General features: G+C 37.9%; 1 protein-coding gene across 6 annotated transcripts in view; it reads right to left on the bottom strand.

Moving 5' to 3' along the window:
- Positions 1 to 16909, bottom strand: part of ATG10 (autophagy related 10) — an 89521-nt gene that overhangs the window by 10705 nt on the left and 61907 nt on the right. For 4 of the 6 annotated variants that reach the window (XR_012833134.1, XM_075740810.1, XM_075740807.1 and 1 more), the window contains exon 5: positions 14955 to 15052. The exons of 1 other annotated variant lie outside the window; for it this stretch is intronic. Coding sequence is in view for 4 of the 5 variants with exons in the window: in XM_075740810.1 (XP_075596925.1) it covers positions 14955 to 15052 (98 nt within the window). In the remaining variant the exon portion in view is untranslated. Of the gene's footprint in view, positions 1 to 13784; positions 14138 to 14954; positions 15053 to 16909 lie in introns of those variants that run through there. One more of the 6 variants, XM_075740809.1, reaches the window with a different exon arrangement.

The raw sequence follows: 16909 nt of genomic DNA on the forward strand, positions 1-16909 counted from the left end.
GTGACAGAGTGCTGGCAACGCAACAGCTTAGTATTTGTTAGCTGCACAACTATAACCAGCGCGCACATGTGCTGAGCTGCCTCGGTTGTGAGGTTAAACTGAAGAGCTTAAACCTCTTTCGTTGAGGTTTATGTTAGATAGTGTACCTGAGCCCTGGGGAACAACAAAAAAATAAATGCTACAGGCTCCCAGAGGACTGAAAAACATTTCAATTGAGCAGCTTTTTCTAGCTTTTTCTATGTGGTTTAAGAAGGCCTCTTCCCATGAGGTCCATCAGGGATGTGAAGGCTTGATGAACCATCCTTCACCTGTCCTGTCATCATTTACTAATGAAATTGGACTGTCCCTCACAGGGTCATCAAGAGTCAAGATGTAAAAAACTAACTTCATTCCCTCTCCTGTGCAGTGCCTATAGCACAGTGAAATGTTAAGACGTGAATCTGAACGGTGGCAAAGAGTGGGTAGCTCCCAAGTACAAGTACAATTAAGTCTAAAACTTCCATCAGATTGGATTATGTCATTTTATCAAGCAGTGCGTGTAGAAAATACTATCCACGCCAGATTTAAATTAAAAATAAACATGACTTCAGGTAACAGGTAATTGCCTGTAGGTATCTGTACTGTGCTCTGCTCTTCTCTTTCCCAGCCAGCAGGTATTTTGTTGTCAGTACATCTCTTGTAACAGCACCATTTATTTTCTCTGTCATAACTGGAGCTCTTCCAGTAGTAATGGCTTCTATTTTCTCCAGTGCTACATTAAACTGCCTTCAAACATCCATCATAACATTTACAGTCTCTCCATTTATGACAGTGCAAGGGATTTGTGCCTGTAACTGCCTCTTCCCTGATGCAGTTTGCATGATGTTGCTTTGCAAAAATATATTCATGGAGTGGTGTCACAACTTTCATGCAGGGTACTACCACCAAACACCATAGCCAGGACCAATTCACTTCAGGCATTTTCCCAGCTGTGTTCACAACCCCAGTCATCAGGTCAGAAGAAGGCGGCAGGATACACAAAACATGTCCCTCATAATCTTTTCCATTTAGGGAAATGGAAACAGTGATGCAATGAATAAAGAAGTTGCATGCTCTTCCCTTTTCACTGATTTTTAACCACACTTACTGAAACAAATGCCTGTTTTTAAGTAAAAAAATAAAAATCCTTCACAGAAGATTATGATACTCTAAGTATTTTATGTTCTTGAATTCAGTCTATCATCTTTTTCATTCCTTATTTTTATATACATCAGTAATAGCCTACTTGTTAATAAAATCTAACTCTACTCAATCAGAAAGAAAGTAATAAAATTTTGCTCTTCAGATTGACAGTGTGCCCCACAACCAGAACAGTATCTGTGCACATGTGGACCTTAAACCGTGTTGAACTTGAGGCTAAAGGGATTGCTTTATGCTTAAATTACACATGTGCTCAAGTTCGGGTGTAAAAAGTGAGTAACATTTTTATGAATGAGGGCTAGGGAAACTGAGGCCTTAGCATTAGTATATGCACATTGTGTTTACACAGACCAGTAACAGTGCTTGCAAAAGCAATGGGACAGCAACAGCTGTCACAAGAAAAACGTTCCAAACTTTTCTCTCTCCCCTTGTCCTCACAGAAGATTTTCCTCTAATAATGGAATTACTATGTCAGAAACTCTATTACTATGGAATCACGATGTTGCAGATGCCACTTCAAGGAACTGTAATTACACAGAGAACTTTTATCATCCTGATAGAAGGTATAGATTATAGTAATAAAGCTGTTGTTAGAGTACTAACTGTATAGGGCTTCTCCATCCTACTGACACAGGCCACAACATTTCTATTAATGCAGCCATTTCATAAAAGTAATGCTTTAGTAATAGTAAATGGTTACAGAGAAATTATAATTTAAAAAAATTTCAGACAGAGCAAAACAGCTGTTGAAAGAAATGTACTTGCTGTAATAGCTATCAACTCCAAAAAAATCATTTATCCTAGTGGGCATGGGATACAGTTTATTACCTGGGACAGGTGACACATTTATCATCACCTTGGTTTCAATTTACAGGCAGAAGCCAAGTCATCCTACTGATATAACTGAGGAAAGTTTCTGTAACTTTGCCATAAAACCCAGAGAAGCACTCCCACTGCTAAGCCCGCTGAAGATGAAACAACTTACTTTTGTCTGTAACGGGTGCTGAAGAATGACTATGAAAGTGCAACTACCGCTGTTCTCCTGCATTTTCTTAGACAATCAAAATAAATCTGCAATGGTACTGAGCAAGGGAAAACTTGAAGGGACCCTGATGAGGCAAGGAAGTGCAAACTAGACCAAAAAAGCAAATTTCTGTCATTACTGACCCTGTTTTTGGAGGAGAAGGCTGCAGAGGGATTTTGATTTATGCCCAAGTTCTTCTTTGTAGACGAGCAGTTGCAACTGCCCTTACGATTTCATACATCTGCTCCCTGTGTATTTTGAGAGACATACCAACTAACTTCAGTGACAAGTTTTTATTAATACTTTTACTGCTTCTAACCCCACACTGCCAACTAAGCTGGATCCTATCCTTCTTTCATCAAATATGAAGTCCAAGCTGAAGAGGTAATTAATCAAATGGCTAAGTTTTTCTAAGGAAAATGGAGTTGCTTTGGCAGATCCTACAACACAAACACATGAGGACACTTAACACAGCCAGCATATCTATAAGATGAACCACACCTACCTGCTATTTCAAATCCATCATGGCCACGAAGGTGGAAATGCGGGTTCTGAAGAAACAAACACTTGATGGCACAGACTGCTCTTTTCATGAAGTATGTCTCAAAACCCTGCTAATGTCATTAAGCCTGGCTGATCACAGCCTGAATGCTGCCTCTTGACTACTGCTTTCAACAAAACCGTCTTCTCCTTCGGACAGAGCTCTGACCACCATGCTCCATGCACACATCACTACTATATAGCTAACTTACTGCTACTTACGTTGACAGCTGCGGCTTCTGCTGAATGTGACAGCTGAATATGCCTACAGTTCGATGCCACAAAAACATCAATCTTGCTTTTCTATTTTTAAAGCTGTATCAGAACTATCAGGGTGCACCCAAAACTTGAATAATACCTCTATCCACGACCTCTGAAGACAGCTTTACTTCTCTTGTACAATGCACGGTGCAAGTTAGAAAGTCACAGACAAAGCCAGTTTGCCAGAAGTGAATTGTTTTCAAGGGTGGGAGATGGAAATGGGTTTAAATCAAAAGTTTTACTTTACTTTACATCTTTAGGCCCATCCTGTTTTAGGTGTATTCAAAAGATAAATATATTCTCCACATAGGGATTTCTATAACTAGGATAATGATAACAACAGAGAAGGCTGCCATACGATCTGATGTGCATATGCACTTTCTGTGCAGAGCTAACTTGTTATTGTAATACTCGATACAACAGAATACAAACTATAATAACTAGATGACCAAAACCTATTCCATATTTCATCCCCAGAATCAGTTTATCTGCCTGATTTTAGATTATTTACAGTTTTAAGGGGGTGGTGATCCTTTTTTAACATTTATAATTTTATTATTTTTTGAAAAATTATTGAATAGCTAAAACAATATCCTTGAAAGGCATACCTAAGAGTTAATGCAGGACTAACACAACATTAACCAAGAATAGACAACACTGCTGATATTTATATATTCATATTAAAAATATATTTATATATTTATACATTTATATAAAAATTATTTTTATATATGTATATGATTAAATATATAGAATAAGGTTTGAATTATTAATTTTAAGAACAAGAGGAATCAAAGCACTAGGTGACGCTCAGACAAAACTATGTTTTTAAAGCTTAAACTTCTCACAGGCATGTAACTTGCATTTAGGATGCTTTAAGAAAACTTTGTAGTTAAAATTGGAAGGACCATAGTTACATTGTCAAGAAATGGCATCTCAGCCATTTTCCTAAGAAAATAAACAGATGATTCTTCTTCCATGCTTGCCAAAATAAGATTAATTCAGTTGTCACCATTTTAGTTATATAGCATATAGTCTTAATTAATTACTATTTAAAATCTGTTCTTAAGTTAAGAGATTCATCTAAGGTGCAAAACTGAGAGAAACAACAAGCTGTGGAAGTATGGAAAAGAGTGGAGACAGATTTCCTACCCTGATTAAAAAATGGTAAGAAAAAAAAATCCAAACTAGCATTTGACAAATGTGTCTCAAAAGGGTTCATTTTATAATCCCAGGAATTCCTGGACAAAAAGATATTGGGAAGAGAGATTCCTAAGACTTTTGAGTTTGAAATACCATAACCAGCAAACAAGGTAGCATATATTCCTACCTCCTCCTCACAGTTTTATCAAGAAGGTAGTATGACTGATAGCTATAACAGTCAGAAGAAGGACGAGTACCACAAGGTGATGAATGGAAAGCAAATTTCTGCTGCAGCAGAGCAGCAGAACAGTAATTGAACTATATCAAATATAAGGAGGCAATGACGTGTCCCTAGAAGTGTGACTCAACCCTCGTTTTGAGTTCAGGCCAAGGGAAGACTCTTTGTTCATCATCACTCCCTGTAGCAGCAGATGTCTGTGCTCCCCTCCTCCAGTCAAGGCACCCATCATTTGAAATAACGTTTGTTGGACCAAGTACTGTGAATCACTATTGAAACTGAATATCCAAAGTTCTTGGACAGACAGGGTAGGACTGACAATATTCCCGGTAATTCCCCTCATGATAGATTCAATATAATGCTACAAACTTTTTACTACCTAAAAGTCAGTTCTGTCACAAGTTTGCCCAAGGTACTTATGGATCTCTATAGGCAGTATGGTGGAGCCAGAGGTTTGACCAAGGATTAGCAACCACCAGAACAGCGATTGCTGGCACGACAAAGGAGGGCAACAGCACAAGGACACTGAAACCGCTTCCTGCAAGGCTCAAGTGCTGTCTCAGGACTGTAGCTTAATGCTTTGATGAAAGTGGTATTTGGAGGTTTAGAAAAGACTTTGGTCACATCAGCATCTCAGTCAACACAGGACTGAAATGCCAAGCTCTCTTCTGAGAGCACAGAAGAGCTACAGGTTGTGGAAGCTTGAATCCACTGTTTCTACAGGAGCCACAGTTCCCACTCTACAGGGGGATTTTGGGTGGTCTCTCTCCTTATTCTTGAATCAGGCTGCTATGCAGTCAGAAATACAACATACAAAAAGAGGAGTCAAAAAGGGACTCCAGTTGACTTTCAACATCAAGGGCTCTCAGCTGGCTTTGTGAGCCTTGAAGACTGTATACAGCTTCACATACAAGTCTGACCATGTGGAGTAAATACATCTCCTTGGGAGAGTTCACCTTCTGTTTTGAACCTCAGACTGCCTTAAAAATGTACAAAGTGCCTGACTGGATTGGACCAATGATCCATCAAGCAATGCATCCTGTCTCCAACAGCAGCAGTTGGAACAGCTATTTTGGGAGAACACAAGCCTGGCCTCTTTCTGTGGTTCACTCCTCTTCCACTGCTCCAGCATGTCTGCTGTATTAAGGATAATGGAGGACTCATTCCTGCCTGGTAATTTTACATCCATTTATGGACAAGTGGTCTCATGAATTTGTCTAAATGCTTTTGAACTGCTGATACCATCTGCTTTCACAACTTGAGAGCACAGGTGCTTAGACATAAATTGCTTTCTGTTAACATGGATACCTAACTTCCATTTAAATGGCACTTATACTGCTTTTTTATTTAAAAAAAAAAAATCTGCCAAAAAGCTTGACCAAAAGCCCTTGCTGCAGAAAACAAAAAGGGAAACTGTTGTAAAGTTTTCAACACCTTGCGACCATACCAGTTGCCTGTTAAATGGAGCTGAATGTGTTATATATAATATCCACTTCTTTCATATCGTGTAATCAATGCTGTTGCATATTTTAGAATTTCTCACAAAAAAAGTTCAATAAGGGGAAATGTTCAGTAACCAGCTTCATTCTAGCAGTGAATTGTTAGAGGTCACGGCAGGTGGAAGACAGAAGAGCAACCCACCTCAGCCTAGAAGGAGACATGCCAGATCAGGGAGGGAACATGCTCTTACAACTTCTTCCACAAAATCTCTGCTTGGGAAGCTCTGTGGGAGCAAAGCCATGTGTAGCACTGAAACAGTTTTTCTACAGAAGTAGAAAAGAATCAAGAGAATCAATACTATCACATTGCAATTAATTCAATTAATTACATATCTGTGTGGAAAATATTATCAAATCTTCATTTCAGAATACCTGATCAACTCAAGTAACAATAGGACCAGGACTCGAAAGTCTGTCCTGAATTATGCCCCAGAAATTGGCAAGGATCCTCCTACTGCTTTTTATCTCTAAATGTAAATTATCTGTTAAGCCTCTGTATTTATTCTACATAATTTAGTGTTAGTCCACTATTTGGTCTTTTCCTCTTTTGAAATTAGTCAAACTAGGTTTATGTCCATGAAGTCTTACTGGGAAAAGCATGATTAAATTGTAGGGCAGCTATACATTACTAATTAATGCTTAGTTTTAAAATGAAACTTACTTGCTACCTTGTACAATACTACCACTTGGTTTGAACCACAGAAGTTCAATACATCACAGAAAATTTTAGTTGGAAATAAATATCCTCCCAGCTTTCCCATTCTTAGATTTTTCCCTTTGAAACAGCTTTCCAGTCTACACTGGTAAGACTCCCTTTCCTCAGGAAGTTGTACTAATAATTTTCCAAAAATATTAGCAGGGGATCCATAGCAACTGTTGATACGACTCAAAATGATTTAAGAGCAATCTTAGCAACCTCCTGTTAAGATATACTGTGTACAGCCTCCCCCACTTAGCAAAATCCCACAATATGGCAAGAAGGATTCATATGTCTAAGAATAGCTACCTACACACATTTTTCAAGATGACTGAGCCATAATGATTTAAATCCTCCCTACCACAGTTTCAGCAAGATGTGCCTCTACAACACTATATCAATGTGTTCTGTTCAGAGTTTTGCATCTTTCTCCTTTTTTTTAAATCACACCATTAACATCCCTGACATTTTAGAAATAATGTTTATTGATTTGCCTGTTAACACTGCTATAAATTAAGTGATGTAATGGCCAGGATTATTGAAGTAGTATAAATAATACGTGCTGTTATTTCGGTAGTTTAGGTTTGGTTGGCGACTTTTTATATGACAGAATGGACATATAACAGAGATGACAGTACAACTACCTGCTAAGTATCAAATGACAGAAGAAAACCACCTCATTTGGATGAAATTGAGAAATAAACATTGAGAAAAAAAACAGACATAGGAGAATTTCTTATCACTTACTATTCTGAAACTTAAGATCAATACTTTGTGGGACAGAGCTGCTAACTCACCCCTTTTTGCAGAAGTGCACATTTACTAAAATGGAAAGTTTTATTCATTGTAGATGAGGACTCAAAAAAGGGTTGAATAGTCCACACCTGACGATGCATGAACAGTGCAGAAGGAAACCAGCAGAATCGCCTTCAGTCCTCATGACTAGCATGCGTATCAACAGTCCACAATTTTTATTTTAAGGTGAGCCCATATGTAAAAACTTTTTCAAGGTTACAGAGCAGCAGGAACACGCCAAAGGAGAAATAAACTTGGAAGGACAGTGTATTTGCAGAGATCCCTATTCATAAGTTAGACCATTAGGTTTATTTTTTCTGCAGTGCCATGAAGAAGAGGATCATGAAAAAGAGGTTTTATGAGAAGATGGAGTGGCAGAACAACACAATCAATTCAACCACAGGAAACTTCTCATTCTTAAGAATCCAGAAGGTTTTTGCACTCTTCTGGAAGCAGAATTCCAGACTAGCAGAAGACTTGAGTTAATATAATGCCAAGGCTTAGATTTGCACTGTCCTGACGAACTGCTGCATTTACAGTCAGTATCTGAATGTCTTTTTCTGGAGTGACAGCAATGTGCTAAACAAGCAAAACGCTGATTTATTGTTGGCAAATCCAGAACTAAGGTATAACACGTGAAGCGTGCCCACTCCCATGGCTGGGGGGAGCGCCCTGCCCACACACCTCTAAGTCACAGTTTGGTAACAGAAGTAACTGCATCTGAACAGTTTTGGTTAAAAAGGGCAGGAGGGGAGGGATGTACAGACACATGTGCTTGCTCCGTAACTTCCATAATCCTTCAGAGTCCTGACTCAAGATTAGGTTTTGAGACTATTTCTGCAGGACCTTCAAGTCACCAAGCTTTCATTCTTGTTTTATTGGGCAGTTTTTCAATCGCTGAGCCTCCTGTAATAATGCAATTCAATTTCTATCCTTGGATGTTTGATTTTACATTCCATCATCACTAAGCATTGATTAAGCCTTAGCACATATACTTGGTTGTGTTTATGACACTGCTTTTTTCAGGGGAAGGTCAGGCTTTATGACAACATCACACTGTTAAAATTTTTGGTGATACTTCGTACTGACTATGATCAGGTTCATTAATCAGCTTTTAAGATTCTCTTGCTCGTTTGCTTCCACGCAGGGGAAAAAAAAAAAAAAAAAAAAAAAAAAAGAAGAAGACATGGATTTGCACAAATGACAAGAATCAAAAATGGACTTGGGCACACATGTTCAAGGGCTTGTATCTAAAATTCATAAAATTATTACTCGGCTTCATCGTTGCCTTAGAAATGCACATTTCTCAGAGTGTTGTCTCTCGCTCCACAGGAAAAAAACCACACATTTGTGTCCTTGGGCATGTGCATAAACAACTACATCTTGAAAAAATGATCAGTTTATGGCTTGCGCCCTGATATGACTCACAGACTATGTCTGCGACAGCAATGCAGGTAGCCTGCAGGCATTCACGCAGCATGCCCACCAAACCAGGTCTGGCACAAACATATCCAAAAGAAAGATGAGAATGCACTTACACCTCCTCTTTACACTACAAGCAAGTACAGAGCTCACCTGAGACACAAGAGACCTAGATTCAAATTTCTTTTCTGCGTGACTTAGAGTAAATCTCTTGACTTCCTAGGACAGCAGTTCACCATTGACCTATGTGGCATTCTGAAGTAGGAATGCTTTGCTTCCCCCTGTTGCAGTCGTTCTACTTTGTATACACTTTTATAAATACCCATCAGGGCAAAGAAAGAATGGAAAATTAATAGTGTCTTTACCCATTTTTTTCAATCTGATAAATATTCTACTATTAAATTTCAGAAGGTGCCTGGGAAATAAATGGGTTGCAGTTTACCTTCTAATAGAAGACTGCATACATCACCGATCCAGTACCATCTCACATTCTCTGCAGAAAACAATGACTCAACTGCATGTGGAGACTACACTATTGTCTTGGTCCTTGATGCAGGTACTTCAAAACAGGTTTGGAGCACCCAGCCACACAAGGATGAAAGTTCATGTACTGCCAATGCCTATCCCATACCTGTTCTAACAAAAAAAGGGCTTCAGTTTTGAAGACTGTCATCTCAGCAACTCTTCATAGACAATTAGTTATCTTATAGAAAAATGTAAACATGGATCACCGAGAGAGCTGAGAATCTCTGTTCAGTGCTTTTTTTATATTTTTAAATAGTTCAATTATTATTTGAAATTTTGGCCATTAGACATACATAAAATTTTCAAAGCAGCTTTACTGCTGCACGCAATAATGAATATAGCTTATATGGAAGTGTGTATATAGTATCTGGTGATGTTATTATGCTCTTAAACCTTCATGATTACCAGGCCATAATTTTGAAAAGCAGGTTTCTAAAATTAGAGGAGAAAATCTGATATTCTTTTATGGCCTCTGTATTTCCAGCTTCTACAGCAAAGACCTAATACCACACAGTCTGACAACAGAAGTTCTGGCTATAACCATATAGTCACCTTCTGCTGCTTCACATCTCCCATTCACGTTGGGACAGATTTCCAAAATGACAAAAGGTAAAATGTAGCCTTTACAAGTTAACTAAACTTTAGTTATCCTTGGTTTTTAAATTCCTGGTTGTTAAATCATGCACTACCATGTGGTAAAATATGTTCACCTTTATAATCAGGAAGATTTCTCCTCTGTTTCATTTCTATTCTTTACTCTGTGATCTTTGTTTTTGAACCTTTTTTCCTATCCTTGTGGTTTTTTCTTTACACGTTGCCTCATCACTTAGCATCTGACCATGGCACTTTTGGCCTGCTGCCAACCTCACTAAGCCTCTGCTATATCATAGCTGGATTTTAATGTGGTGGATCTACTGTTCAATTACACAAAGAAGGGCCATCATATTTGAGCTGTTTCATGCAATGCCACTATGTATTCACCTAAAACTGTACTGGACGACTCTGCTGAATATCGGAGTACACATGAGAGGAGTGCTTGTCTCCCTTGCTGCCATCCATTACCATGATGACTTACTTCATCATTCTTTTGTCTAGACTTTTCTTCCCATTTACTGCAACTTTCTTTTAGATGGATACATTTGCCTGAGTTTTTGGAGAACGTGTCTTGGTTTTGTTTTCCACTATTAACTGAAATCTCTCCAGAACCCTTAGTGCTATTTTTACCTTCATCCTATTTGCAACCTCTATCAGTTTGACATATCTGTCTTTTTCTCTCCCCCCCCCCCCCCCCCCTTCTAAACATCTAGATCTCTTATTTGCTCTTACGGCTGATATATAACTGGCTTAGTAAGTACTTTTAAAAAGCAATGCGGTCAGGTGAAACACTTGAGGCTGGCAGCAGAGGGGCCTGGAAGGTTACCCAGCATGGTGGTATGGGGCAAGCTGAACAGGAAAATCCAGCCGAGGAAAGCTCAGTTTGTCTGCAGTCAGGAAAGGCTACAAAGACTTGGAAGAGAGCTTCTTGTAAAGGGTACATTTTAGCATCCATTAATTCAAAACGGTGAAGAGATATTATTTTGTGTAGAATGTGTGCAGAGAAATAACTAATATAGGAGAGTCTCAAAAGCACTTGCCAAGTTACAAGTAAACTGTTCAGGATAGGGGCATGCAATGTCTGCAATTCCGTATCTGACTCTTTGTAAAAAGAAGCTAAAATCACACTTGGCAATGGTGCTGAAATGCAACAGTAATCCATAAATACTCCTTAATTTTCCCATCATTGCAGAATTAAGCTACTTCCAGCTCACACAGATCTTACCAGGTGTGCTAAATTGATGTCATTATAAGCCATCAGGAAATACCCACAGAGACCTGTAGCAACATTTAGAAGTTTTGTTAAACAGCTGTGTGTTATAATTGATTTGTCTTATTTAAAACAGCTAAAGCAAGTTATCACCGGATGTAGAAAAGGGATGACTGAAGACTCTGGGGACATTTAACTCACAAGAAAGCCAATCATAGGAACTTCATTTGAGCATTTTAAGATTATTACTAGAGGAAGTGCAATTAAATCATCACCATTTATCAATTATCATTATAAAATACTATGCAACCTTATCATATTTATTTATGAGAAGGTAACTAGTTGACTTTTGCTTTTTGCCATAAAAATAATCTAGTCAGTAAAAATATTTGAAGATGCTTTATCTGAAAATAAGTGTGATTTTCTGCAATAATCAAATGTAACAAAACAAGTTCAAATTTTACCTAAAATTTGTTTTGGCAATATAATTGCCAACAAGCTAAATTCTTTAGAGCTTAGGCAATGTCTCAGTTCCTTATCTCAGATATATTTTATCATAGGGAGGATAAGCCAAAATATAGTTGTATCAAAAATGTGCACAGGCATGGCACCCACATTTCATAAAATACATGGAATATAAGTCTAAAATGATTAGTGTAAGATCCTGGATCTGGGAGAAAAAAAAGAAGTATGACTTTCTCTTCCTAATCTGCTATTTAATCAAATTGCAAAATCGGCCCCAGTTAAGTAACATTATGCATGGACAGCAGTAAGCTCATTTTTTCTTCCCAATGGTGGATTGCTTGTAGAATTTAAAATTTCTATCTGTTTTGGAGCAAAATCCTAAACCTTTTTTCTCTGCTATTCATGTGTACTGAGAGTTCAAGCCTGATTTGGTGAGTTTGCCCAGTGACTTGCATTATATGATCTGTGTCCCTGCAGGCAAAGCCTAACCCACATAACAAAATGGGTCAGCAGAAAAGCAGAAAGGGAAGATAAAACTCTGTATTTCAAATCAGAAACCTGATTCATTTGAGGGGGGAGAATATTCTTTTTCTTGCAGACTTAACTCTTGTTTTGATCTGAGCCTTGCAGGCTAGTGCTTATAGCGTGTTGTTGTCCTTCATAATTCCTTTGAGAATACTCTGATTTTTACTGCTGTTTTTTATTTGGACTGGCATATGCATCTCTGAGTTTACAAGGGGAAGTGTTTGTTGCACCAGTGGTTGCTGGCACCGAAAATATGATAGTGTTCACATTAATTGTACTGGTGTCTTCCTCTGCTCTGGTTCAGCTCCCGAGATGTTCGCTTCCACAAACCATGCATTCCTTTGTCCTCTTATCACCTGACTGAATGACCATAAGCAAAAGCACCCTCACTGCCTGGTGCCTTTCTGCTTTCATCTAAAATTAAAACTGTAGACCTCTTAAAGCCGCTTTCCCGGAGGCTCTCTCTTGCAGCCATGTGGGAGAGTACACTTCCAACCCAGGAATGCAGCTGGGGCCGTTGGACCAAGTTCAATACTGATGTAAAGCAGGCTAACCTCACTGAAGTCAGTGGAATTCAACAGCCTTGAGCCACAGTACACAGTCTTCAGGGAGAAGGCATATATACAAATGGCATAGGAAAAACAGTAAATTAATTCCAAATTATGTAGCAGGACTGCTGGAGGATCTTAACTTCTCTGGCTTCAGCTACCTGCTAGCAGTTCCACTATTGTGCTATCACCTGAGGTACAGTCTATATTACTCTAGGATAAACAGTTTAAATTCATCTATAAGCTCTTTATTTAATGGAAAGTCACCCTTATGTTATGTTCAATAGTATTTTGCTGCTATAACTTTACTAAGTTCTCCAAAATGTTCTTCCTTACATCTTAGTTTGTGTTTGTCACTGGACTCACATTGGCTGAACCACCTCTGAGAGCTGCCACAGAGACAACAGGTTCAGCACTCCACACGTTTTACCACTCACAAACCTGTTTCTGCAAGCTTTTGTGTGTATGTATCTCTAGTTATCAGATGCAGGGCAGTTTTACTTTACTGTTCCCTACGAGGCAAAAATAATCTCTAGGTCAGAGTGACCTAGTTTTCCTTTTGGCTTCCACCACTCTGATTTTACACATTCCAAACATATTGTTTATGCTTTATTCTCAGTAGTGTTGCATTATGATTTATTGCCTTTACAGAGCCGTAGGTTCTTGCAGCGCTTTGCAGACGAATAGGAAGAGGCTGTGCTTTCTACAGAGGAGCTTGAACGTGGCTTCAGGCCACAGTATAATGTGAGCATAGAGGAGGCACACCACCTCTGGAGTGCACATCGTAGATTCTCCCGTACATTTTTGCAGGTGGAAATATAAACTATCCACAAGTCAGAACAGCTCAGCTGTGAAATACCAGAGATGTCAGCCCTAAAGGATACGTAGCATCTGACTGCGGGGTTACTGGTCTCTATCTACTAGGAATGCAAGAAGATGGATGCAATAAAGGCAAAGTTAATTCAATCCTCTGCCTCTCTATGCAGGAACAGTCATGATTTAGCTACAAATCTTAAACTTCAGCCATAAATCACAGAAGTTTACTGAAAAATCTCAAGTGCAATACTTTTTTGTGGAGAAAAACAGTTATCTGCTACCATGTTATATAATTTTATTAAAACCTAATTTTCTCATCTTCATTTTGCAGTAGACAAGTCAGGTAATTAATAGTTTATTTAAAAGTGCGTATTACGAGAATACAAACTCACAACTGGAATTCAGACATGCACAGCGAACACCAGAAAACCAATGTCTGTTAGGTTCTTAGGGAGCTATTATAATATAAATAATAGTCTTTGGCTGCAAAAAACATGAATGTTGCTTGTGTTTCCATGATTGAGTACCATCTACAAATAGGCATCCTGTAATTAAATTGTATTAGCTGAATTAAGGAAACACCTGTAGAGCTCTGTTGAGGTTACATCCCTGTTGTGCCAGCTGCTGTGGCAAGAGACCTGTGTACCTGGAAACAGCTAAAATCAAAAAGTCAAGGAAGAAAAGGGAAGGAAGAAAGGACACACTAGTATCTTTGATGATAAAAAACTGACACCCAGAGAGTCTCTATTCTTTGTCCAAACTAGCACAGGAGGCCTGGAGCCAAGGGAAGAAATCAGAGCAACCAACTCAGCTCTGAACCCTATTTCTCTCTTCCTTGAACGAGCATGAATGTTTTCAAGAGAGCCATCATCACAGGTCTGGGAAGGGTTGCTGAAATGATCTGGTGATTTTAAAACCACTTTAAATAAAAGTTAATTGAATAGCTCTAAAAGAAGGCAGTGATATCACAGTTTACTAATCTGCTTCCTCTTGTAAAACATGGCACTCATTAACTACTGATTCTTAAGGACATTAGTTGGCAACAACCTATTATATGACTGAGAGACCAATTTTTCCTCCTTCAATCCTAAGGATTGCAAGTCTATTTAAAATTGAAAATTACATAGTCTTTTTTGGTAATTTGATTAATAGACAATCTGTGAAATATTAGACTAATATATTTTACTCACATAAATAAGTCTGCTTTTGTATTTTCCCAAATCCAGAAATTTACTCAGAAATCGCCTGAAGTTTTCATGATTGGCTTTGGAAAAGTATTCTAAATGAGAGATACTGTCACATTAAGCCTTACATGGTGAACACCTTTGAAATCTAATACAAACTATTGTTGCTGAGCACAGCCTCAGTTAGACTTTTATATATTTTACTTGTGTCCAGGAGAGGAATAAGGCCACTGAGGATTCAGGCATATATTGCACTCATCAATGTTGTAAATGACAAGTGGTTTCTCACCTGCTGTGTAATAGTGTCCCAGGGCCCCTCCAGCAGACGAGCCTGGTAGCATGCATGAACACTTCTCCATATTTCATCCAGAGTTAAAGGTCTTCCATCTGCGAGGGGAGGGAACAACCACCCACAGTCAAGGCTCTTAAGCATGCTATATCTTTACTACTGAATAGCAAAATTAAACCTGAAAATACTGATTATCTGGAAGGAGATGGAAAAAATAACAGCAAACCATGGCTGAGCCCCTTCTAGCCCCATAAAACTCCAAAACAGCACTGCTCAAATTCTCACTGAAGGTGCAAATAAAACTATCCTAAATTATCTTTTCAGCTTTATTCTTTGTTACCTGAGAGTAACAACTTACTGTTCTGGTTGTAAGGTGTGAAGTTAAACTAATTTTGTAAAACAATGCTTGGATAAGATAAATTTAAAACCACAAAGTAATATCAAGAACAGTTATCTCAGGTAAATACATGCAATTCTTAGCAAGAGAGTGGAAAAAATCCAAGGAACAAAATTCTGCAGACAAAGTTCACTGCATTTTTGTAACCTACATGCTCATAATTTTTTCTTGAGCTACATTAATATATAGCATTGTTACATCAGGTTTTTAGTTGTGATGTTAGAATTATGCCAAGATATTAGTGTCAACCAGTTAGAAAATAAGCATGTCAATTTTTCCTGAATATTTGTTTTTGGCAAATAGCAATAGAATATTTTGATATACTTTCAATAAGTAGCTTCATCTTGGCATTTATTAGGTGTCAGAAACCATTATCCTGTGACAAATAGTTTTATTCTACTGACATTTTCATGTCTGTAAAATGAACAAGATTTATTCACCCAATTAACATTTGAATGCCATGTTTAGATATAAGTTAAAACCAGCTGCCTACAGCCTCTGTCTTCTCTTATTTTCTGCACATATTGATAAAAAGGCACCAAGTTCTGAACTTACATAAGTACCATACAGCAGAAGCATGTGGCAAATAAAGCATCTGAAGGAATAATAGCACATACACTAGCTATACCAAGCCATCCTCATGAACGTGAGACTTGTTAGACCTCTGTCTTATGATGGCAGATACCAGAGCTGTGCTAGAGATGGTCTAACATCTACTAAGAAATTTGTTACAAGAGAGTAAGTTAACTTTAGAAGGATGTATTTATGCTCAGATGTATGTATCTGGGTGCAGGTAATACGAGATGCCATGCATACATGCAATTTTGTGTTTTCTATTCAACCTGCAAAGACAATGCAGAGAAAAGTCCAAATGTAAAATCTAGAATACATGTTCTACTGCAAAATTTGATTTGCCACTCTAGATTTTGTTCTGTACACCCTTCTTTTTATCTGTGAACTTGTATAGTAACACTTGAGCAAATTCAGATCATACACACGGAATGGATTACTCCGACTCTAACAGTTAATCTCAATTACAGAAACTATCAAGTATTGTTGAATCATATTATAGTTAAAATTGAGTTTGTCTTTACTTTTTTATTATTTATATATGAGAAGCAGTATATCTTCCATCATATTTCAGTATAGATTTATTTTCATTTCATGGAAAAATACAAATACATCCAAACTAAAAGTAAGTTTCACTTCGCATCGTAGTGAGATCACAGACAGTAAAATAATTAAACAGTTAATATAGAGTAACTGCAGTGTTTCACATAGAAACAAAAAATTGATCTGGGCATTCTGATTATGCACTTATATATTGAAATATGCTTGGATTTAAATTTCCCTACATTTTGAATTTTCTGCACTATTTTAATATATTTCACTAAGCTTTACATGGGTTTGAATTAAGTGTGACTTTTAAACTGAGTAACCTTTTATACATGCTCCCAAGTATTGTCTTCCTGTAAATTCTGACTAGTTCACGAGATGAAAGGCCAGATGCAGCATGAAAAAGTAAGTTATCAATACTTAAAATGGATGTGAGGTTCAG

Source organism: Balearica regulorum, chromosome Z (assembly GCF_011004875.1).
Source record: "Balearica regulorum gibbericeps isolate bBalReg1 chromosome Z, bBalReg1.pri, whole genome shotgun sequence".
NCBI classification, from domain to species: domain Eukaryota; kingdom Metazoa; phylum Chordata; class Aves; order Gruiformes; family Gruidae; genus Balearica; species Balearica regulorum.